The sequence below is a fragment of the Castor canadensis genome, chromosome 7 (genome assembly GCF_047511655.1).
Source record: "Castor canadensis chromosome 7, mCasCan1.hap1v2, whole genome shotgun sequence".
In the NCBI taxonomy this organism is placed as follows: Eukaryota; Metazoa; Chordata; class Mammalia; order Rodentia; family Castoridae; genus Castor; species Castor canadensis.
Window position 1 is genome coordinate 15,953,258 of NC_133392.1, and position 24,150 is coordinate 15,977,407.

At 39.2% G+C, this 24,150-nt stretch overlaps 1 protein-coding gene across 3 annotated transcripts in view; it reads right to left on the reverse strand.

Annotated features, from left to right (window-relative positions):
- Window positions 1–20,300, reverse strand: part of Atrnl1 (attractin like 1) — a 744,833-nt gene extending 724,533 nt beyond the window's left edge. For all 3 annotated transcript variants that reach the window (XR_012449625.1, XR_012449626.1, XM_074078234.1), the window contains exon 1: window positions 19,637–20,300. Coding sequence is in view for 1 of the 3 variants with exons in the window: in XM_074078234.1 (XP_073934335.1) it covers window positions 19,637–19,926 (290 nt within the window). In the remaining 2 variants the exon portion in view is untranslated. The remainder of the gene's footprint in view (window positions 1–19,636) is intronic.
- Window positions 20,301–24,150: the final 3,850 nt, after the last annotated feature.

Here is a 24,150-nt window from a genome sequence, read left to right on the forward strand (position 1 = left end):
TACCTGTGTCCTTCACATGAAGGTACCAACTCCTGCTATAATTAGACTGGATGTACTGACATGCTTAACCCAACAAGCACATCCAGTATCTCTTTTGTTCATCCCAATTTCATTTGCCATCCAAAATCACTCAGTTTCATGTTTATCAACTACTTAAGTAGACTGTGCTTGCCTTCCCAGGTTCATTGGCCAAAACAGGAGACTCCACTCCCACCTTCCTTGATACTATTGATGGAACAATCCCTACTATACAAAAAAGTTCTGCCTCAAGTTTAGCCATATAACCAATGCATCCCAGTTGATCTGACCCTCCTCTGCTCACTCCATATTATTAAAATACTCCATCATTAAGCAACTGAAGTTAAAGTCATTGAGTAGACCCCATCAACTTTCTTCCATTCTGGTCACAATCCCCTTATGACTATAATCAAACCAGAAATCCCTGCAGCCTCCACTGTGCTTCCTGAAATCTTATGTTCATTGATAATGTTTCCTGGCTTATTCACAGGATGGTTGCTCAGGAAATTGGTCTTTGGAATACATTTTTCCCTGAGGCCAATTCTACATTTTTAACATCTCTCAGCCCCCTGCAAATACCACCCATCATACAGAGTCGAGGTTACAATAGTTTTGAGTAGTACTCTGTTTGACAGTTTCATTGCCCTTCAAAGGGGCTTTGCTTATCATAAACTTAAAAATAACAATATATGTTTTTATAATAAGCACAGCAACATAAACTGACCAACACTTATCCCTTATTACTAAGGCACGTGATTCACTTAACCACATGGTTGACCACTGACTTGCCTTGAACTGCCTCCTGACTTCTCAAGGTTGTGCTGGAACCAATACTTTTTACTGCTTTTACATCAACATCTTTGGTCAGATTGAGAGTGTCCTTAAGGTATGACAATATGCTCACTGACTTAGGAACATTAATCAGCCCATATTAGAGGGAACAGATGACTTTAGTAGTGGTAGTAATTCCCTATGGCCAAATGATTACATCCTTTCTTGACACCAATACCACTAATAATTCTAATATTGATTTTTGGACCAATTTTTATGGACGTGTTAAATGTGTTTCTTCCAGGCTTCAAGCATTCCATCTACAAACGATGGTGCATCAAAGGTTCCAACCCATACCTGAGGATGACCACTGTCAAGAGCCAGGGCCCTTGTATCAGGCTTTCACGATTTTTTTTATTCAATCATTTCAGTCTCAGCCATCACCCCTAATAGGCAGCAAGCAGAGGTGACCCATAGGTAAAGACAACACCCCTATTCATCCTTATATAGGGGTCCACAATCCTTGAGAGGGGAATGACACAGGAACTAGGCACAGAGTTAAAACCGCATCCTAGACCTTGATAGTCCACAGAAGAGAGAGTCCTGACAGCCATATTGACTGCTGAGCAATTTTTGGGCTGAAACAGGTACACAGCATTACAGATAAGCAAATATCCATGTAAAAAAATTACAAGTCATGCAGAGATGTAACAAAGCATGGCCCAAACATGGGAGAAATTATTGAAAACTGTCCCTGAGAAAACACATTGACAAAGACTTTAAATCAACTATCTTAAATATGATCAAAGAACTGTTGGAAACATAGACAAAAAGCTAAAGTAAAAGAAAGTGACGTCTAAATAGAGAAATTTAACAAAGATTTACAAATTTTATCACAATATCAGTCAGATTGTTTCCATTCTTGCTAAAATCAAGGTAATAAAAGGAGAACTCCTATACAATTTACTGAGTAGGGTTAAGAAATACCTGATCCAATCTATAACTTGCAGTTGAAATAAACTGTTAAAATCAAAATACTAAGACAATTTAAATTGCAAAACTTCCAAAATCAAAAACTGAATCTAATGCTAGAAATTATAAGGCTTAATTTAAAATATAGGCATAAATTCAGTTTGTGATAACAGTTTGGTGCCACAGAGTGTTAATGTTAAAGAAAATTCTAATTTGTTCCATGCCCCTATGTACTCCTATTTCAATTTCTTAAGAAGAAAAGTAAAACATATTCAAACAGCGCCTTAATATACAGTCAAGAAATACATGGCTCTGGCCATCCTCATTAGTAAAGTGGTGAGTATCTCCGCGGGTCAGACAGGAGACCAGGATTCTATTCCCTGACAGGGAGCCAGCTGTCCTCTAGGGCTAGAAGCATGGCTCAAGTGGTAGAGCACTTGCATAGCAAGCCCAAGGCTCTGAATTCAAACCCCAGTACCGCCAAAAAAACAAAAAGGAAATACAGGGCTCTCTTTATAATGAAATAAAACTGGAAATTTAATTTTAGAGCAGGCACTACTGCTTCCCAAAATCACCTACAATTTAATCTACCATCTTCCTTACTATGATTACCTCCCAAACTGCACTTGAGGAAATGGCCTCTCTCTACTGCCAGGAACTACCAGTGACCTTCCTCTCTCCCCTGTAAGAAGTGATGTGAAGGAGCTACACAACAGGAATACCTGAAAACTACACACCCTGTTCTGTTCTATTCAACTTCAGTGGCACAATAACAGACATTTAAGGAAACTCTACTCACCATAGTCCCTGAATTCCTTCATGATCTTCATCCCTCATCCACAGCATGAAAGACTCTACCAAGAATCTATTCTCCCCTCTACTTACTGCAGAGAGGAATTGCACCCAGTCTACTGTAACATGGAAATACCAAGAAAAAGGGAAGGGAACAATCTCTTTGCATCACAATATATAGTAGTAAGAGAAAAAGCCCCTCACACTTCTACAAAAATAAAGAGCAATTTTCCCTCTTTTGTTTCCGGACCTCTTCCTTTCTTTTTTTTTTTTTTTTTTGCAGTACTTGTGCTTGAACTCAGGGCTTTGCTACCACTTGAGCCATTCCCCCAGCCCTTTTTGCTTTAGCTTATTATGGTAGGTCTCAAGGAATTCCAAGATGGCAGCTAGAGGGAGGAAGCAGAAAGCGTGCCTCCTAAAGTAAAATCTTGGAGAATGCTGGAGACTCACCTTACAGGAAAAACCACGGAGAAGAGGCAAAACTTTGACTTCTCCACACCACCATCCTGTGCAGAGCATCTCCACTTCATCTTAAAGGGAGAAACCAGGAGGGCTCCCGCGCTGCGGCCAGATGCCCACACCCAGATGGCTTGGGGAGACAGGGACAAGGTCAGCTAAGCGCCCCCTGGACAGACCGACCCCCACCCAGGGAAAAAAGAAAAACTGAATAATAAGCAATAACAAAAAAAAAAAGACACATAGCAAACAGGGTGGGGTGCTGTGAGCACCGAAACGGGGGGGAGGGGAAACCTTCACAGAGCTGTAAATAAGCCGGCCAGAGAAGGCAGGAGCGGCGGCACATGCCCAGCAACCAGAAGCGGGAAAGCTTGTAAAAGTGGTGGAGGGAGGAAAAGTCCACAGGAGAGGAGGGAAGACCCACTTCCCACATGAGCTGTAAATAAACACGCAGGCCTGAGAAAGCAGGTGTAGTGTCACCTCCCCCAGTGTGCTTGGACAGGGGAAAGCTTGTAGCAGCTGCTTACACACAGGACTGAGTAAACAAAGCCTGCCAGGCCAGGTGAGTGCTAAGCTTACCCCAGAGATCTGCATAAATAACGCCTCCAGCTACAGCAGGCTGACAGCAGTAGGCAGGTGAGCCACAGCCACAGATAGCCATTCACAGACCTGTCTCCAGACTTTTTTTTTCTCTCCCTACCTTTGATGAGAGAACAACCAAATTACACCTGCATGCTGAAAAACTTACTGAAACTGTATTGCATTTGAACTTGAGCCACTTTGTGGGTTTTTTTTTTTTGTTTTGTGCAGTTTTGGTTTATTTTGGTTGTTCCAGTCTTTTTCCCCTTTGACAAGACAACCACAGAACTACTTCTGAGGCACCATCTCCAGGAATGAAGGCTGAAGAACGAACATCAAAATTATTAAGACTGAAACCTTACTGCATTTGAATTTGGAGATTTCTTTATTATTATTTTCTTACTTTTTTAAATTTTTTTATATATATTTTTTCATTTCTTTCTATTTTCATTTATATATATACATTTTTTTTCAATCCTCTCTCTGTCTCTCTAATGCCTGTTCAGCTTACAATTGATTAGTACACTATCTCTCCCGGTTTATATCTTTGAAACTTTTTTTGTTTGTTTTTTTGTTTTGTTTTTTTCCACTTGTTTATTTGTTTTTCCCTTTTCCTTTAACTTCTTTACTTTCCATCTCCTCTCGCCCTTCCATTCTAAATATCACCACTGTTATTACAAGCTAGAAAATACTTAATTGCACACAGTACAGGGACAATAACAACACCAAGAGCAATGACGGGAAAACAGAAAAAACAGGAAAACCAGTTTCCCCACAGCAAAAAATTAGTACAGGAACCAGTGGGAAATAAAGAAAATAGATACTCAGATCCAGACTCCAACAAAATGAAGATAAATTATGCCAATGAACCCAATGAAGCCCACAAAAATAATCTAAAAGAAGAAATACTACAGGTACTCAATGAGAATTTTATAGAGATGATACTGGATAGGGTCAACCAAAATGTACAAAAGACACTCAAGAAATCCCAAGACAACAAAAATAGAGAATTTGGAAAAGCAAAAGAAGAAATAAAGGAAACCATAGGAACACTGTATAAACACCAAAGTGAAACAAAGAACACGATTAATAAAGAGATAAATGAACTCAGGACAAAAATAGACAACATTAAAGAGAAGGGACTCAGGATATGGAAAACCTCAGAAAAAAGAACGAAACAGAATTGCAAAACAAAACGGAGGGCCAATCTAGCAGAATAGAACAAACAGAAGACAGAATCCCAGAGCTTGAAGATGAAATGGTAATTAAAGGAAAAACCGAAGAACTATTAAACAACTCAAGACCTGTAAAAAGAAAATGCAAGAACTCACCAACTCTATCTAAAGACCAAACCTGAGAATCATGGGCATTGAAGAAGGAGAAGAGGTGCAAGCAAAGGGAATGTGAAATATATTCAACAAAATAATAACAGAAAACTTCCCAAATCTACAGAAAGATATTCCCATACAGATGCAAGAGGCCTCCAGGACACCAAACAGACCAGATCAAAATAGACCTACCCCATGGCATATCATCATTAAAACAACAAATACAGAGACCCGAGAAAGAATATTGATGGCTGTAAGAGAGAAAAAAACAAATAACATACAAAGGCAAACCCATCAACATCACAGCACACTTCTCAACAGAAACATTAAAAGCAAGAAGAGCTTGGGGAGAGATCTTCCAGGCACTGAATGAAAACAACTTCAACCCCAGGATACTCTACTCAGCAAAACTATCATTCAAAATAGATGTAGCAATAAAAGTCTTCCATGATAAGCAGAAACTAAAACAACATGTGACCACAAAGCCACCACTACAAAAGTTCTTCAAGGGAATCTGCACACAGAAAGTGAAACCCAACATAACCATGAAAGGACAGGCAGTACCAAACTACAGGAAAAGAAACAGCAAGAAAGTAGAGAATAACCTCAACGTACGTACACACAATCAAACCTTCAAACAACTAAGACAACTAAATGACAGGAATCACCACATACCTATCAGTACTAACGCTTAATGTTAATGGACTTAATTCACCCATCAAAAGGCACCGTTTGACGAAATGGATTAAAATGGAAGATCCAACAATTTGTTGCTTACAGGAGACCCATCTCACTCACAGAAATAAGCATAGGCTTAGGATGAAAGGCTGGAAGAAGATTTACCAAGCCAATGGCCCCCCAACACAGGCAGGAGTAGCAATACTTATCTCTGACAAAGTAGACTTCAAACCTACATTGATCAAACGAGATAAAGAAGGACATTCCATACTAATAAAAGGGGAAATAGACCAAAAGGAAATAACAATTATCAACCTATATGCACCCAATGTCAATGTACCCAATTTCATCAAACATACCCTGAAGGACATAAAAGCATATATTAACTCCAACACAGTGGTCATGGGAGACTTTAACATCCCATTATCATAAATAGATAGGTCATCCAAACAAAAAATCAATAAAGAAATCCAAGATCTAATATATACAATAGATCAAATGAACCTACTTGATGTCTACAGAACATTTCATCCAACTTCTACACAATATACATTCTTCTCAGCAGCCTATGGAACCTTCTCCAAAATAGATCATATCCTAGGGCACAAAGCAAGCCTCAGCAAATATAAGAAAACAGAAATTATACCATGCATACTATCTGATCACAATGCAATAAAACTAGAACTCAACAACAAAAGTAAAGACAAAAAACATGCAAACAGCTGGAAACTGAATAACTCATTACTTAATGAACAATGGGTCATTGATGAAATGAAAGAGGAAATTAAAAAGTTCCTGGAAGTCAATGAAAACACAAACTATCAGAACCTCTGGGACACAGCAAAGGCAGTCCTGAGAGGAAAGTTTATAGCCATGAGTGCATATATTAAAAAGATTGAAAGATCCCAAATCAATGACCTAATGATACATCTCAAACTCCTAGAAAAACAAGAACAAGCAAATCCCAAAACAAATAAAAGCAGAGAAATAATAAAAATAAGAGCTGAAATCAATGAAATAGAAACCAAAAAAAAAAACATACAAAGAATTAATGAAACAAAAGTTGGTTCTTTGAAAAAACAAACAAGATCGACAGACCCCTGGCAAACCTGACTAAAATGAGGAGAGAAAAAACCCAAATTAGTAGAATCAGGAATGCAAAAGGGGAGATAACAACAAACACCATCGAAGTCCAGTACATCATCAGAGACTACTTCGAGAACCTATATTCAAATAAATTTGAAAATCTTAAAGAAATGGACAGATTTCTAGATATATATGGTCATCCAAAACTGAAAAACAGGATATTAATCATCTGACAAGATCTATAACACAAAATGAAATTGAAGTAGCAACCAAGAGTCTCCCCAAAAAGAAAAGTCCAGGACCTGATGGATTCTCTGCTGAATTCTATCAGACTTTTAAAGAACTGATACCAACCTTCCTTAAACTGTTCCATGAAATAGAAAGGGAAGGAAAACTGCCTAACACATTTTATGAAGCCAGCATTATACTTATCAAAAACAGGAAAAGAAACCTCCAAAAAGGAGAACTATAGGCCAATCTCCTTAATGAACATTGATGCAAAAATCCTCAATAAAATAATGGCAAACCAAATTCAACAACACATCAAAAAGATTATTCACGATGACCAAGTAGTCTTCATCCCAGGAATGCAGGGGTGGTTCAACATACGAAAATCAATAAATGTAAATAAACCACATTAACAGAAGCAAAGACAAAAACCACTTGATCATCTCAATAGATGCAAAAAAAGCCTCTGATAAGATCCAACATCATTTCATGATAAAAGCTCTAAGAAAACTAGGAATAGAAGGAAAGAACCTCAACATTATAAAAGCAATATGTGACAAACCTACAGCCAGCATTATACTTAATGGAGAAAAACTGAAACCATTCCCTCTAAAATCAGGAACCAGACAAGGATGCCCTCTATCTCCACTCCTATTCAACATAGTACTGGAATTCCTAGCCAGAGCAATTAGGCAAGAAGAAGGAATAAAAGGAATACAAATAGGTAAAGAAACTGTCAAAATATCCCCATTTGCAGAAGATATGATCCTATACCTTAAAGATCCAAAAAAACTCTACTCAAAAGCTCCTAGACACCATCAATAGTTATAGCAAGGTAGCAGGATATAAAATCAACAGAGAAAAATCATTAGCATTTCTATACACTAATAATGAACAAACTGAAAAAGAATATATGAAAACAATTCCAATTACAATAGCCTCAAAAAAAATCAAATACCTAGGTATAAACCTAACAAAGGATGTGAACGACCTCTACAAGGAAAACTATAAACTTCTAAAGAAAGAGATTGAGGAAGACTATAGAAAATGGAGAGATCTCCCATGCTCATGAATTGGCAGAATCAACATAGTAAAAATGTCTATACTCCCAAAAGTAATCTACATGTTTAATACAATTCCCATCAAAATTCCAATGACATTCATTAAAGAGACTGAAAAATCTACCATTAAATTTATATGGAAATACAAGAGGCCACGAATAGCCAAGGCAATACTCAGTCAAAAGAACAATGCTGGAAGTATCACGATACCCGACTTCAAACAATATTACAAAGCAGTAACAATAAAAACAGCATGGTACTGGCACACGTGAAGACCACTGGAACAGAATAAAGGACCCAGATATGAAGCCACACAACTATAACCAACTTGTCTTTGACAAAAGTGCTAAAATATACGATGGAGAAAAGACAGCCTCTTCAACAAAAACTGCTGGGAAAACTGGTTAGCAGTCTGCAAAAAACTGAAACTAGACCCATGTATAATCACCCTATACCAATGTTAATTCAAAATGGATCAAAATCTTAATATCAGATCACAAACTCTAAAGTCGATATAGGAAAGAGTAGGAAATACTCTGGGATTAGTAGGTATAGGTAAGAACTTTCTCAATGGAACCCTAGCTGCACAGCAACTAAGAGATAGCATAGATAAATGGGACTTCATAAAACTACAAAGCTGCTGCTCAACAAAAGAAATGGTCTCTAAACTGAAGAGAACACCCACAGAGTGGGAGAAAATATTTGCCAGCTACACATCAGACAAAGGACTGATAACCAGAATATAAAGGGAACTTAAAAAACTAAATTCTCCCAAAATTAATGAACCAATAAAGAAATGGGCAAGTGAACTAAACAGAACTTTCTCAAAAGAAGAAATTCAAATGGCCAAAAGACACATGAAAAACTGTTCACCATCTCTAGCAACAAAGGAAATGCAAATTAAAACCACGCTAAGATTCCACCTCACCCCTGTTAGAATAGCCATCATTAGCAACACTACCAACAACAGGTGTTGGCGAGGATGCGGGGAAAAAGGAACCCTCTTACACTGTTGGTGGGGATGTAAACTAGTACAACCACTCTGAAAAAAAATTTGGAGTCTACTTTAAAAAGCTAAACATTGATCTACCATATGATCCAGCAATACCATTCTTGGGGATATACCCAAAGGACTGTGACACAGGTTACTTCAGAGGCACCTGCACACCCATGTTTATTGCAGCACTTTTCACAATAGCCAAGTTATGGAAACAGTCAAGATGCCCCACTACTGACGAGTGGATCAAGAAAATGTGTATCTATACACAATGGAATTTTATGCAGCCATGAAGAAGAACAAAATGTTATCATTCGCTGATAAATGGATGGAATTGGAGAACATCATTCTGAGTGAGGTTAGCCTGGCCTAAAAGACCAAAAACCATATGTTCTCCCTCATATGCGGACATTAGATCAAGGGCAAAAACAACAAGGAGATTGGACTTTGATCACAAGAAAAAAACGAGAGCACACAAGGGAGATATGAGGATAGGTAAGACATCCAAAAAACTAGATAGCATTTGTTGCCCTCAACACAGAGAAACTAAAGCAGATACCTTAAAAGCAACTGAGGCCAATAGGAGAAGGGGACCAGGAACTAGAGAAAAGGTTAGATCAAAAAGAATTAACCTATAAGGTAACACACATGCACAGGAAATCAATGTGAGTCAACTCCCTGTATAGCTATCCTTACCTCAACTAGCAAAAAGCCTTGTTCCTTCCTATTATTGCTTGTACTCTCTCTTCAACAAAATTAGAGGTAAGGGCAAAATAGTTTCTGCTGGGTATTGAGGGGGTTGGGGGGACTGGGAGGGGGCAGGGTAGGCGGTAAGGGAGGGGGTGGGGGGAGGGGGGAGAAATGATCCTAACATTGTATGCACATATGAAAAAAAAAAAGGTAGGTCTGACACTTTTGCCCAGACTGCCCTTGAACCAAATTCTTCCTACCTCCACCTCTCAGGTAGCTGAGATTACAGATGTGCCCCACCACGAACAGCCTGTGACCTCTTCTTAAATTCCAAGAACTTTCACCTCCATGCCACTTGAACAAAGCATTTCCATTATGCACTGAACTTTTTTTATAATCTAGAATTTTTATTCTAACATTCAGAAGTCTTAAAATCCAAGACCATACTCTGATCACAAAACCCTAGTTTTCAATTTATTCCTTCACTTCTTACTCCAAATACTCTGACATTGCCACTTTGTGGAACGCTAAATTAGGTAGCATATACTTCGACTACCTAAAAAGTAAAAAATAGACTTCTTTATCAATACTATTTTTATATTTCTAAAATGCAAACTGAGTTTCAAACCATTAACTTATTTTTTTTTAAATTCTATAGCATCCTTATTCTTAAACTGAGAACCATATTGACATATTTGTTTTGGGTATTTTTTATTTTATTTTGGTTTGGTTTTAGCAGCACTGAGGTTTGAACTCAGGGCCTCGCACTTGCTAGTCACACCCTCTACTACTTAAGCCCCACAAAGACATGTGACTCTGGACCAGTGCTCCTAAACTACTGGCCTACTATCTACTTGTGTAAGTGAAGTTTTAGTGGAACACAGTTGTACCCATTTCTTTACATATTGTCTAAGATTGCTAACACACTACAAAGTTGAGCAGCATCAATAGAAACCATCTGTCCAAAGAAGGAAAAAAATTTTAAATAGTTATGATTTGCATTGGAATAGAAAGTATTTTGGGTTGGAGGTGTGGTTCATGCAGCAGAGCACCTGCCTAGCAAGCTTGAGACCCTGAGCTCAAACCCTAGTACTGTCAAAAAAAAAAAAATTAAAAAGAAACCATCTGTCCAAAAAAGCCTAAAGTATCTACTACCTGGCCCTTTGCAGAAACAGTCTGCCAATCCTATGTCTAAATACCTACAACTTGCCCATTTGCCTTGCCAATCACTCTTTCTACCTGATACTGCCCAATCCAGTATGCCTAATTAATAAGCATGCTGGACTGTTTATAACACAAGGGTGGCAACTACTAATGCACAAAACCAGCCCAAACATTACCAAAAAAAAAAAACTAAGAATCAAATCATTACAAATTCTCTGAAACAATAAATCCTGTTTGTCAAAGAATATAGGTTCAGTGCTGGCATAACTACAGGGAAGATTCAGATCCAATGAAAAATAGTCTGTATGCATGGTAGCCTTTGTAAACCATCCTTACATGGAAATCTTTCTTAACGCAGACTTTCTATTTTAAATACTTACCAATTCCTTTTTTATTTTACATTTATTGACAAAAACTGTATGTATTTGTGGGATGCAATGTGATGCTTCAATATGTACGCTGTGACTTAAGTTAATCAGGCTAATTAACATACATATCAACTCACATACTTATCATTTCTGTATGATAAGAACACTCAGGACTACTCCTTTTGCAATTTTGAGATATGCATTATCAACTATAATCATGCTGTATAACAGAGCACTAGAACTTATTCCTCCTGTCTAATTGATGCTTCATATGCTTTGAGCAACATTTCCCCTTTCCATGTCCACCCTCAGCTTCTGGCAACCACCATCCTACTCTACTTCTGTGAGCTTCCATATGGAAGTGAGATCAGGGGTTATATGTTTTTCTGTGTCAGGCTATTTTCACTTACTGTGACATCCTTTAGATTCATGCACATTGTTGCAAATGACATAATTCTATTTGGCCTTTTGAAAGGCAGAGTTGTATTCTATTATGAATATCTGCCTTTTTTTTTTTACCCATTCATCTCTTGATAGTCACTTAGGTTCTTCTGAAATCGTGGATGCTATAAAATAGTGCTGCAACAAATATAAGAGTGAAAAAAAACCTCTTCAACATACTGAATATATTCCCCAAAGTGGAAGGAGTGGTCATATGGTAAGTTTATTTTCAGTTTTTTAAAGAACTGTCCCATTGTTTTCCAAAATGGTTGTAGTAATTTCATTTCCACTAGGTAGTGTACAAAGATTCCCTTTTCTCCACATCCTGGCCAATACTTCTTATCTTTCACCCTTTTAATAATAACTATTCTAACAAGCATGAGATGATGCCTTATCATGGTTTAAATTGCATTTTCCTGTTAAATTATATTGAACATTTTCATGTATTTGTTGGTTTTTTGGAGGTTTTTGTTTTGCTTTGTTTTGGGGGGCTTTTTTTTTTTTCTTTTTTGGTGGGACTGAGTTTTGAATTCAGAGTTTCACAGTTGCAAAGCAGGTGCTCTACCTCTTGAGCCACCCCTCCAGTCCACTGTGCCCTGATTAGCTTAGAGATGGGGTCTTGCAAACTGTTTGCCCAAGCTGGCCTCAAACTGCAAATCCTCCCAATGTCAACCTCCCAAGCAGCTAGGATTATTGGTGTGAGCCACAGGGTCTGGCTGTATGTCTTCTTTTAAGACAAGTCTTTGCCTATTTTTAAATCAGTGGTTTTCTTGTTATCAATTAGTTTGAGTTCCTCAGATATTTTGGATATGAGCCCCTTATCTGACATACAATTTACAAATATTTTCTCAATCAATGGATTTTATCTTCACTGTATTAATTGTTACCTATGCTGCACATAAGCTTTTTGGTTTTATTCAGTCTCATTTGTCTATTTTTGCCTTTGTTTCCAATATTTTTAAAGTCATATACAAGAAGTCACTACCCGAACTAATGTGTATCTTTTCTGCTATGTTGTCCTCTAGTAATTTTACAGTTTCAAGTCTACATTTAAGTCTTTAATATATTTTAAGTTGATTATTGTATAAAGAGTGAATAAGGGTACAATTCTATTCTTCTAGATGTGGCTAGCCAGTTTTAGCAAAAACATTTATTGAGGAGACTATCCTTTCCCCCACTGTATGTTACTGTCCCCCTTGTCAAAATCAATTGCCCATACATACATGAATTTATTTCTGGGCTCTCCAATCTATTCCATTGGTCAATGTGCTGTTTTACTTGCTATAACTTTCTAAAATAATTGATGACAGGCAGTGTAACACCTCCAGCTTTATTCTCTTTATTCAAGATTGCTTTGATTAGTCATAGTCTTTTATGGTCCTATACAAATTTTAGCAATATTCTTGGCTTTTCTATAAAGGATGACATTGGAATTGATAGGAATTACACTGAATCTGCAGATTACTTTGGGTAATGGAACATTTTAACAATATTAATTATTCCTTGAAATTCCTTGAAAATGAGGTATTTTTCCATTTATTTGTGTCATTTTCAATTTCTTCAGTAGTGTTTTAGTTTAACGTGTAGAGGTCTTTCACCTTCTTGGTTAAATTTATTCCTACATATATTAGGGATTTTAATGGTATTATAAATGAGATTTCTTTTCCTAATTTCTTTTTCAGAGAGTTCACTGTTAGTACTCAGAAATACTACTGATTTTTGTATGTTGGTTTTGTAATCTGTAATTTTACTCAATTCATTCATCAGTTCTCACGGGTTATTGATGGAGTCTTTAAGGTTTCCTATACATAAGATCATGTTGTCAGCAAACAGAAATTTCATTTCTTCCTTTCCTATTTGGATGCTTAATTGTTCTTGCTAGAACTTCCAGTACTACATTAAACAGAAATGGTGAAACAGAGCCCACTGTCTTATTCCTGACCTTACAGGAAAAGCCTTCAACTTTTCCCTATTGAGCTAATGGTCAGCTTCTTGACTCCTTTTTCAAACAAAATGAATCAAGACTAAATTCACTGCTAATTTTTTCCTCTCTGCACATTGATACATCATTGTATCACTCTGTGCTAGGCATACATTTCTTCTTATTCCCTTCACAATGTACTTCATATCCCCCACTGCCAAGTCTTCATTCTCTGTTTACCTGACCCTCCCATAAAAGCTTCAAATGACTCATTTTGCTATAGTAGTCTTCAAATCTAACAGTAAAAAGTATGATACTAGCTCAAATATCAATATATTTACATATAAATAAAATACACACTACTTAGACTAAAAATACTATATATACTATAAAACATAAATTTAAAAGTAAAAGAATAACATTATTACAAGTTCTAATATTTTCTTCACACACTCTGGTAAGTCATCTTGGGTACCATCCCCCATTGGAGATTACTATGTATACAAATTATACCTAATCCCAGAAACCCTGACTTTACCAGTTAATATTTTTTACCCATGTAAGAGGACTACACTAGCCAAGATGGCTATATAGTACTAGTTCCACAGGCCACAACCATATACTAACTAAAATCTGTCTATAAACTAAGCTCAGTGATAATTATTTGTTCAGTCAGCTCTCAGGTCTGATATCATGGAAGGAGCTACTGATACCACACCGTACCCATGATTTGGAAAAGAAAATAATTAAATCTAGATAGAATGCCACTGGTAAAATGATCACTGTTTCTCTTCCAGCAAATTAAAGGAAACTTTCGATATGACCCTTCAAAATGCTGCATTCCTACTGCAAATCTTTCTCAATACCATCTTCAAATAGCTACCAGGACAAAACAGTGCTTTCAGGATGAATGTTCCTAAGACCAATTACAAAAAGTTTCCAGCATTTTAACCACTTAGCTATTGTCTATCAAAATTTATCTGTGGATAAGTTATCCACATTGGATTAACTCTACTAGGTATTCAAAAGTCTTTCATTCAATAACTTGAGCATCTGTAGGCCAGATGTTATAATTGCATATTTCTGGCAGTGTTATAAATTTATTAAAACACTGTCGAGTTTAACTTATATCAAACAAAAAAGCTGCAGAAAGAAGACAAAATTAGTTACCAGGAAAGGGTAGTTCATTTTAAAGAAATGTGCTTTTTTTTTTACTGAATATAAATGAGAATACTGTCCATCCTCTTATTCCCATGGGAAGGAATTTCCATTAGATTGACATTTCTGGTCTCTTTCTCTACTTCTCACTCCCTCATTCTTTCCCAATGGAGAAAGAGTAGTTTATTTTTAACTCCATTATTCACACACAATCCTGTTACGAAACTTATTTGTCTAAACTCCTGCAGATTGGGGTGAATGTAATGCTACTGAAAGGTCAATAACTGACAAATGTCTAGACATTCTGTCTCTACAAATTTTCCAATGGACATCTCATATAACCTGGACAGCGCAAGAAAGAAAAAAAAATAGGACTTTTACTAAAACAATGGCCATAGAGATGAAAATGATGACAAGCCCTGAGTCTATAGCAGCAGCACATGAGCTCTAAAAGAATTTCTGTCCTTCCAGTCAGAATAACTGGGAAAAGGTTCCCCTACATGTCAGAGTATAAGGGGAATCCACTGAGAACTAAAAAATACACCCTAATTCTGTATATGAACCCACAGATGACCCAGGCTAAACCTGAGTTGCTCATGTATGCAAAGACCCACAAGCTGCTTAGTTTAGACTTTGAAATTTGACCTAAAATTTGAAATAATGTTCAATTCTCACATTAATCCTAGAGTGTAATCTTAATTCATGTTCAAAAACACTGAAGTGAGACTGAGACTAGAACCACTGGCCACAGGGCTGAGGAGTGAGCCCAGTGGAATAACTTGCCTAGAGTGTATGAGGCCATTGGGTTTGGTCCCCAGTACTGAAAAATAAATATATACATACATGCACACATACATAAATACATAAATAAGAACCATGGAGGCAGGTGCCAGTGGCTCACACCTATAATACTAGCTACTCAGGAGGTAGAGATCAGGAGATTGAGGTTCAAAGCCAGCCCAGGCAAAAGTTCTCAAAACCCTATCTCAAAACTACCTAACACAAAAAAGGGCTGGCAGAGTGCCTCAGGTGGTAAAGTGCTTCCCTAAGAAGTGTGAGGCCCTGAGTTCAAGCCCCAGTACTGCCAAAAAAAAGAACCAAGAATTTGCTACCTGAACCTAGCTGATTAGTTGCCTAGTAAGTATACATTTTAAATAACCAATCAACCAGAGGGTAACAGAGCCCAGAATCTACAAAACAAAATATTTAACTATAAATCCAAAATTATTCACCAAAGAACAAGGAAAATGTAACCAATTCTTAAAGAAAAAGACAATGAAACCAACCCTAAGAACCCAGAAATTGAAATCATCAAAGACAGTAACCTTTATAACTAGACTCCATGAGGAAAAGGTTAATCCTGCTTCATTTTGTTTATCAACCTATTTCCTGTCATTATATGTTCATTTTGCTATCAGCAGATATAGAATAGTTCTGCACACTAGGGATATGCTCAAGTGGTAGAGCACCTGCCTAGAAACAGAATAGTTCCATCAAAAATATGTGAAATTCAATATTCAAGTTTGGCCAATCTAAAGGTTAAAAAAATCATTTATATACTGGATAAGATTTAACAAATAATTTTAGTAAAATATTCAGTAAATGTGCTTATAATAATAATTCTACCTTTACATAATTCACAATATAGTGAGTTATTTTCCAATCTCAGAGCACTAAGTATTTTTTGTTTACCTAAGAGAAATCAGAGTTATAAATCCCAAAGCCACTTTAGCAAGAATATGTCTTAAGTTTCAACACAAAATATAATTTTTTTTTCAGTACTGGGGTTTGAACTCAGGGCCTTCACCTTTAGGCACACCACCAGTCTAATTTTTGTGAAAGTTTTTCAAGATAGGATATCGTGAAGTATTTGCCCAGGCTGGTTTTGAACCTTGATTCTCCTGCTCTCTGCCTGCTGGATAGCTAGGATTACAGGTGTGAGCCACTGGTGCCCAGCTGAACACAAAATATAAATGTATATAAATACAAACCTCAACTGTTCTCCAAAATAACTCTAAAGAACCAGCTTCTAAAAAAGAATGTCATTCATTCAAATAGATGACGGCAAAATGTTTTCTACCTTAATACTATACTACTCTACTCAAACAAATATAATTTGAATTAGAGTCTACCGTACCCTTGATTAGACTTCAAATTGGCCCTGTCCTTTCTCATTCTCAGTCCTAAGAAAGACCTTTAGTCTAGCTTTAGCTGAAGATCAGTGTTTTATCTGTATGAGGAATAGTTTGTAATTTTGAAGGTTTACTCTTTTCCAGTGGACAGAGAAGAGTGGAACCAATGGTAAGAGAATTGAAGTATCACTTGTGATGGTGTTTGCTTCTGCGTTTCTTCCCCCAACTATCAGGCTGCCTTTCTAAACATGCATTTGAATATTTTTATTCCCTAGCGCAACTTTTATAGGAGAAAAAAGCTAAGTTACCATGGACCCAACCAATTAATTTTGACACCAATTAATTACCAAGACTGATCAACCATTTTTGATGTCTATTTATAAGGTTGCTATCCTTCAGTGTAGTAAAAAGATTTTCAAGATAATTAGTGAAGTGAGAATTTCTCATTCAGTTCTCACTGCATTACTACTTCAAATGCTCGATAAAACCACCATCTTCAAATAACTTTCATAGCTTAGCATGTACTTTGCCATGAAAAAATTTTCTTCTAAATATGATTCTCTTTAACATTAAATACCACATTTTCTTTACCCCTAAGAGTATACACAAAAAAACAAAGATAGTTGTATGAGTTGTATTTACTCTAATTGACAGTTTATAGCCCAGAAAAAGGAAACAGTGTTTAATCAAGAGTACAATGAATCAGAGGAAATAACAGCTTCCAAAGAAATTATGAAGATTCAATAATCAGTTTTAGGGTTTACTGCTATTTAACTATACGTTAAAAATCTATTCTTTACTCAATAGGGTATTTTGTTTCTGAACACCATCTCAATGCTATTTAGGCTACTTTTTAACTTGATCTGTGACCTCTCTTACTCAACTGGAACAACATCTGCTAGTGAGGCCCAGGCTGCTGATTCAAGTAACGAGCAAGTTCCCCTACTATAAATGGAGGAACTGTGTGAGTTTCTCAGGACTGAAGCAATGTATGCCTTTCGCAGATAAATGGAGCAAATTCACCCACTCAAAAGCCAGTATCCCTAAATTACATATGGATCAAGCAATTTTCTATTTATGTATAAAAAGATGTAAAAAATGAATGTAGTAGTTTTCACTATAGGCTGCCAGTTTATATGTTCTCACTAGGTAAAGAAGCTGCTACTGTCATAGCCAAAGTTAAAGAACAAATAACTAAATAAGGCACAATTCAATAGGATCTCTTATCTCATCTTAAGACTCTTTTTGAACTTTACTTAGTACCTCTCACAATTTTTAAATGTGTTTTTAAAACTATGGTACTATACTAACTTGTGAAAGTATGAACCCTGGAAACACTTCAATTACTGCCAAAATTAATTTCATAAAACTTAAGATATTTCACTTCCAAAAAGCAAATTAACTAGGAAAATAAACCTAAAATTTAAAAGTGTCATTTTAAAAACATACATTTTTATATTGAGTTTTAAGAGGCATTGTTTTAAACAGCATCCAGTACAAATGTTAAAACAAAAAAAGAAGAAAATATGCTGTGTAAAACTCCAAAGAAAGTGCCCTAAAATACAGTAAGATGAACCACATTCTTACCTTTGCCTTAGAGCCGGAGATATTTCACCAAGATTTTGTATCATCCTAAGAAATATTAGCAGTCTACATAATGTAACTTCAGAGCCACAAACTAGCCAGAAAATTTCATACTAAATACCTAGGATATTAAAAGGCTGGCTTTCTTAATGACTGTGTTACCTGCAAATTGTCAGAAGGCTACCCTATTGACCTCAACTAGTTCATCTGTCACTTCTCCACACCCATCCATTTGTTTTTATAACAGGCAAGAATCTATAAACATCATCCAATAGGGAGAAAGTATATTTACTTTCATGTCTTTAGCACCTTGAGCTGCAGAAACAGCAAAGTGATGCTCCCACACAATAGCTGACAGAAAATTAACTAGTTACAAAAATCCACTGTGTCGCCACACAAAAAAAGTCTAGGTGTTTCATCCTTTTACCTAATAAGTGAGACTTGTATATCTCAGTTCAAGATTACCCTAACAAATTCAACACACTGTATAGCTAAAAGTGCAAGTTCAGGAGTAAAGCTGCCTAGTTTGGAATCACGACTCAGCGTCTACTGTTGGGTAACCTTGAGTGAGTGAAGTTAAATTCACTGCCTGGATTTCTCTCTGCAGATGCAGTATAGGAATTCTACTAAGTGACAGAGTTGTCAGGAGCAATCAACACACAGAGCTTAGGGTTTGGCACTAGTAAGCCCATCCTAACCCTACTTGTTATGATCACTGATGACTAAAAAAAAAAACTGTTGACAATGATCATAGCGAGGCGAGAGCAGTAGGAGTGGGGGAAGGAGGAGATGCTGGTAGACCACAACTTTGAACCTTTACACAAGTGTTTGAATTTTCACAATGCGCATGTGTTTCATGAGTTACCTGCACCATTTCTGAATCGTAAAATACACATATTGTCCTAACACAGTGGTGTTTGGCACCGTAAGTGAGCGTGCAAATGTTCTTTCTGAGCTGGGGATGCGGAGTCGCTGCGGACAGCGGGCAACGGTTGGGAAAGGCTTCGCTCCACGCTGGCCCATGTGGGGCGCGGGCTCGAGTGCCCGGGGTTCCCGGAGTGCCGGGGCTGGGGAGGGGGGACAGCGCGGGCCCCACTGTCACCCGCTCCGGCCGCGCGCCGCGCTGCGCTCCCGGCCCGGAGACCCGGGGCAGCTGGCGGGGGTTGGGGGCTGGGGGGGGCGCTGAGATTTGGGGTCCGAGAAGACACTTACTTGAACCTGCCTTGGCAGTGCTGGCACTGGTCCCCCACCCAGCCCGGATCGCAGAGGCAGGTGGAGTTGACACAGCGGCCCGAAAAGCAGGAGCCGGTCCTCTCGCAAGGCTTGGACTGGGACACCTGCGCGTACAGCGCCAGGTAGAGGAAGCCATAGCACAGCAGCCAGCTGTTCCCGTCCAGCAGCCAGGAGGAGGCGCCCCCGCCGCCTCCCGTCGGCCGAGTCCTCCACAGTCCCGGGGCGGCCAGCTGCGGGGCACCAGTGCGGGCCGGGCCCCCCGGCTCCATCTTCCCCGGCGCCCGTGCCCGGCTGGGGCTGCGCTCGCGGACGCGGACAGGGACGCCCCGCAGGGGAATTCCGCCCGGAGACAGCCTGGACGCCGCCGCCGCTTCGCCCGCTCCTCACCGGAGCCTGCCCCAGTCCCGCTCTCCGGTCCGGAGGGACAGATCCCGACCGCGGTCGCCTCCGCTCGGCTGCCTCCAGTCGCGCTTGAGCATCGCCGCCCGATCTTCTGACCTTGTGTCCTCAGCGGGCCAACCTCTCAAACCGCGGCGCCCCGGGCCGGAGCGGACCGGAGACGCAAGCGGGCGGCGCAGGCTGCGCCCGGAGCTCCGGAGGGGACCTGACGAGGAGGGGGAGGGGGCTCCGCGCAGCCCCGCCTCGCCCGCGGCCCGCGCCAACTGCCTTGGCTGGGAGCGAACGCCGCGCGCCCGGGGGGGCGGGGCTGAGCGGGAGCCCCCGAGGTAGGCGCGCCCAATGCGGAAGGGGGGGACAGACAGGCGGCGGTCAGCCTCGCGCCGTCCGCTCGGCAGCCAGCGAGCCCCCAGCAGCCATTTTCCTTCTCAAAACGTTAGGGGGCACCGGGGACGCAGATTGGAGGCTGCGGTATGTCGGGTCACCACTCCGCCCCATCACGTGAATCTACCAGGCTCCCCCCTCAAACCTGGCGCGGTGGTCTCGCCCCGCCCTGACAGGGACCTGGGACTCCCCCCCCGCGCGCGCGCCCACCCCACACGGCCCGCGAGCTGAGGGGAGGCTGGTGCCCCCCCTCCCCAAGAGTGGTTCGCGTGCCCGCTGTGCCCTTCGGGAAGCCAGTTCCTCTCGTCCTCCCCCGGAATCTCCCCAGCTAAAAGATGAGGTGGGCTTTGCAGCTTCGGCAGAAAAGCCCGTTGCGTCCACCGTCTACAGCTGCAAAAGTGCAGCGCTTTTTCCCGAGTGCTTCTCCTTTCCTCCACCTATTCTTTTTTTTTTTTTTTTCTTAAAAGGGAAAAACTCCCAACTACACACAAAGAGCTGAGCATGTGCAGCCAGCCTTAAAGGCACCGCAGTCCGACCACGTTGTGGGGTCCGCAAGGACAGGGAGGGGCGGGGGCAGGGACTGCGGGGGTCGCGGAGCACCTCTCCCACGGGGAGCCACGTCTGCCGTGGAAATGGGCCCCTCCCCCGACAGAGAAGGCGAGGTTCTGAGCCCCCAGCGAGCCACCGCTTCCCAGCGCTGCCTCGGAACCCCACGTACGCATCTCCTGCTTGTCAGTGTGTCCTCCTCCGTCTGGGACAATATTCTGGCTCGAAAAAATGTTGCAACATCGGGCTTTTTTTTTTTTTTTTTTTTTTTTTCAGAAAATCAGAACTGATGCCCGGAAAAGAGTCGTTTTCCTTCCTCAGCGGCAATCTTTCTTCCTTGAGATGACTTTCCAAGACTTGATGGCATATGCTGAGGTTTTTGCTTTGTACGTTTGTGCCTTCTCTACACAGGCTTTTCATTCGAACCCTTGAGGGAGGAAGCCTAACACAAATTGCAAGCATGCATCCTGGAGTTACAACACTGTTGCTGGAGCCCCACCAAAGAGCAGGCAGTATGCTCAAGAATGTGAAATCTGCCAGACATTTCTGACAGCAAAGGGAGAAAAGTTTGGGTTGTAACCACACAGTCATAATATTAGTGTTAAGATTCAGCTCCTATTTATTTGGGGACTAATGTACCCACGTCATCTCTTTTAATCTCTATCATCCCTTCCCCCCCCCCGCCCCCTACTTTGCGGATGAAATACTCCATTAACCGCATTTTGCAGATGAGAAAGGATTCTGAAAGGCTGAAATATTGGTCCATGGCAGGTTAGGAGTAAGTAATGAGCAGAGCTTTAAATACCAATCCTCTGAGTTCCGTGCTTTTTCCACTAGTTATCAGGGTGCTTCTATTAGCAGATGCTTTGTTCTACTTTGGTGAATAAAACGTAAGTGTTGGCTGGGTTTGCAAATACCTCAACAGTGACTTAAGAGGAAAACAAAGGTCCAGAAAGAAGTGGCTCCTTGGGAAGTGAAAAAGAAAAAAGCAAAGTATGATTCTCAAACAAATCATAACTTCCACCTCATATTAGTACCAGTAATGCCATCATCAAACCTAAACTGCACTGCCCCTTCTTCCTTCCACAGCAGGAAGGTTCCCTCTGACAGACTTCTTGAGATGTAAAGAAGAGCGAGAGAACACTCTGCAAAAAAAAAACAAAAAAAAAAAAAACGGAGGATATTATTGTAGGTCACACTTTTAATTTCCATGACTGTGAAATCCAGAACTCTTTCTAGTATCGCCCATACATGGACAATCTCTGCTGCTTTTCCATTCTTCTCTTTCTGCCAGCCAAAGTTAAAAAGTCAGCCACATATTTCTCACATCTAATGCAGAGTCACTTTCAGGCATGTGGAAAGTGGCCAAGCTTTAAAACCACCAGTGAGAGTGAAGGTAATTCAAAGGGTACACTAGAATCACTTTCAGAAGCTAGAGATCACAGCTTACCACATACTGACTGTAGCCCATATCTGAGCAAAGAGTTCACCATTAAAAATACATATCCTTTAATCGACTAACCATTATAATCAGCTTAATACTTCACTTTACCCTGATCATGCAGCCCCACAGGCCTCCTCTCAACATTGCCTTTAGGGTGGAGCTGAATATATTAAATTTATATAAAATAATTCTCCGAAGGATCTTCCGAAATTTTCACTTGCCCTACATCATATTTCTCTTTTAAACTGTTCTACTAAACATTTTCTGAGTAACTGTTAAGACTTAAGGAAAAGAAAACAAAGATGAAGATACGTGATTTTTACCCTGGAATAAACTTATCTTCTATCAGGCTCACTAAATTGTAAGCTTCTTAACAGTTGAGTGTCATATATTTTATAAATGTAGACACAGAAAACTTAAATGATTTAAAGTGGGCACACAAAAAAGCTAGTGGCAAAGCTTGACTAGCATCTTGACTGATGTTTCAGTATCTTCTATCATCAAGAAATTTTTTTAACTCCCTCGTGTTATTTTTTTTCTTAAGTATGGAGTCAGTATCCTAGCAGTGCTATACAACACTAAAGTAATTCATAGTATTGATAATAGCAGTCATAAATCTAGCAGAAAGGTGAAAAAGTACTCCAAAGAGGTAGTGGGAGGAAAGTCAGTTAATTATATAACAAAGATTCTCCAAGGGGAAACAGAACAAAGGTATATTTGCTTTCTCTACAATTAGCCTTATCAGAACCCTTAGATATTTGGGGGGAGGGAGAGTGTTTCATTTTCATTCTTTCCATTTAACAATAGTTTTATAAGATGATGGACAAAAATCTAAAACTTCACATCACCAAATTGTTTGAAAGACATTCAAATGATTTTTTAAAAACTGAAAATGATACCTCCATTAATCTTTTCATTGTACTCAAAAAGTAAAAGACCATATTCGGATTAATGAATTTACAGACCCTTCCCTGTTGCTTAATTGAAGAATGATCTCTGCTCTGTTATTTATTGTTCACCATTTTGGTTCATATCAGGCTTCTAAATGCAACCCAGAGAATGAGAGCTGCAGATAGCCTGGCCCCAAAGCCAGAAATGCATTCATTCAAGGGACACATAGTGCAAGTGGTACAACATTTTTAAGGTAATAATAGAACATTAATGGTCTGTGACCACAGAAAGAAAAAGGAAAAAAGTCAAGTTTAGTTACTCAGTAAAAATTATTGATGCTATTAAAAATGTTTATGTTGCATGATCTGAAATACCATGCTCCCATAACCAAAATCAAACATTCTGCTTTCTCTTGGATTCATTCTTTTCTTCTATCAGTTTCTCTTGCAAACACACATACACTTTTCCTTCTGCCAATTTTTGTACTTAACACATTTCAAACATATTGTTACAACTAAATCCAAGGAAATGAATCCAAAGATTCGAAATTACTGGGCAGGACTAATGTATTTTTTTAGCTGAGAAATAAAATGAGCATCCTTAAAGTCCTCCTAAATTCTCAGATGTGTTCCTTTCCACCCCCCAAAAAAAGTTGATTATTAATAGTCAATTGTAGAAGTTTTGTCTTTTGTGAAGTTTAATTTAATAAAAACATAGACTATGACCTCCTATTAAACATAGGAATCAAATATGTGCATTTATCTGTGCATGGTGTACCTCCCTGGAAGACCAGCACTGGGAAAGCAGAGGCAAAAGAGTCTGAGTTCAAGGT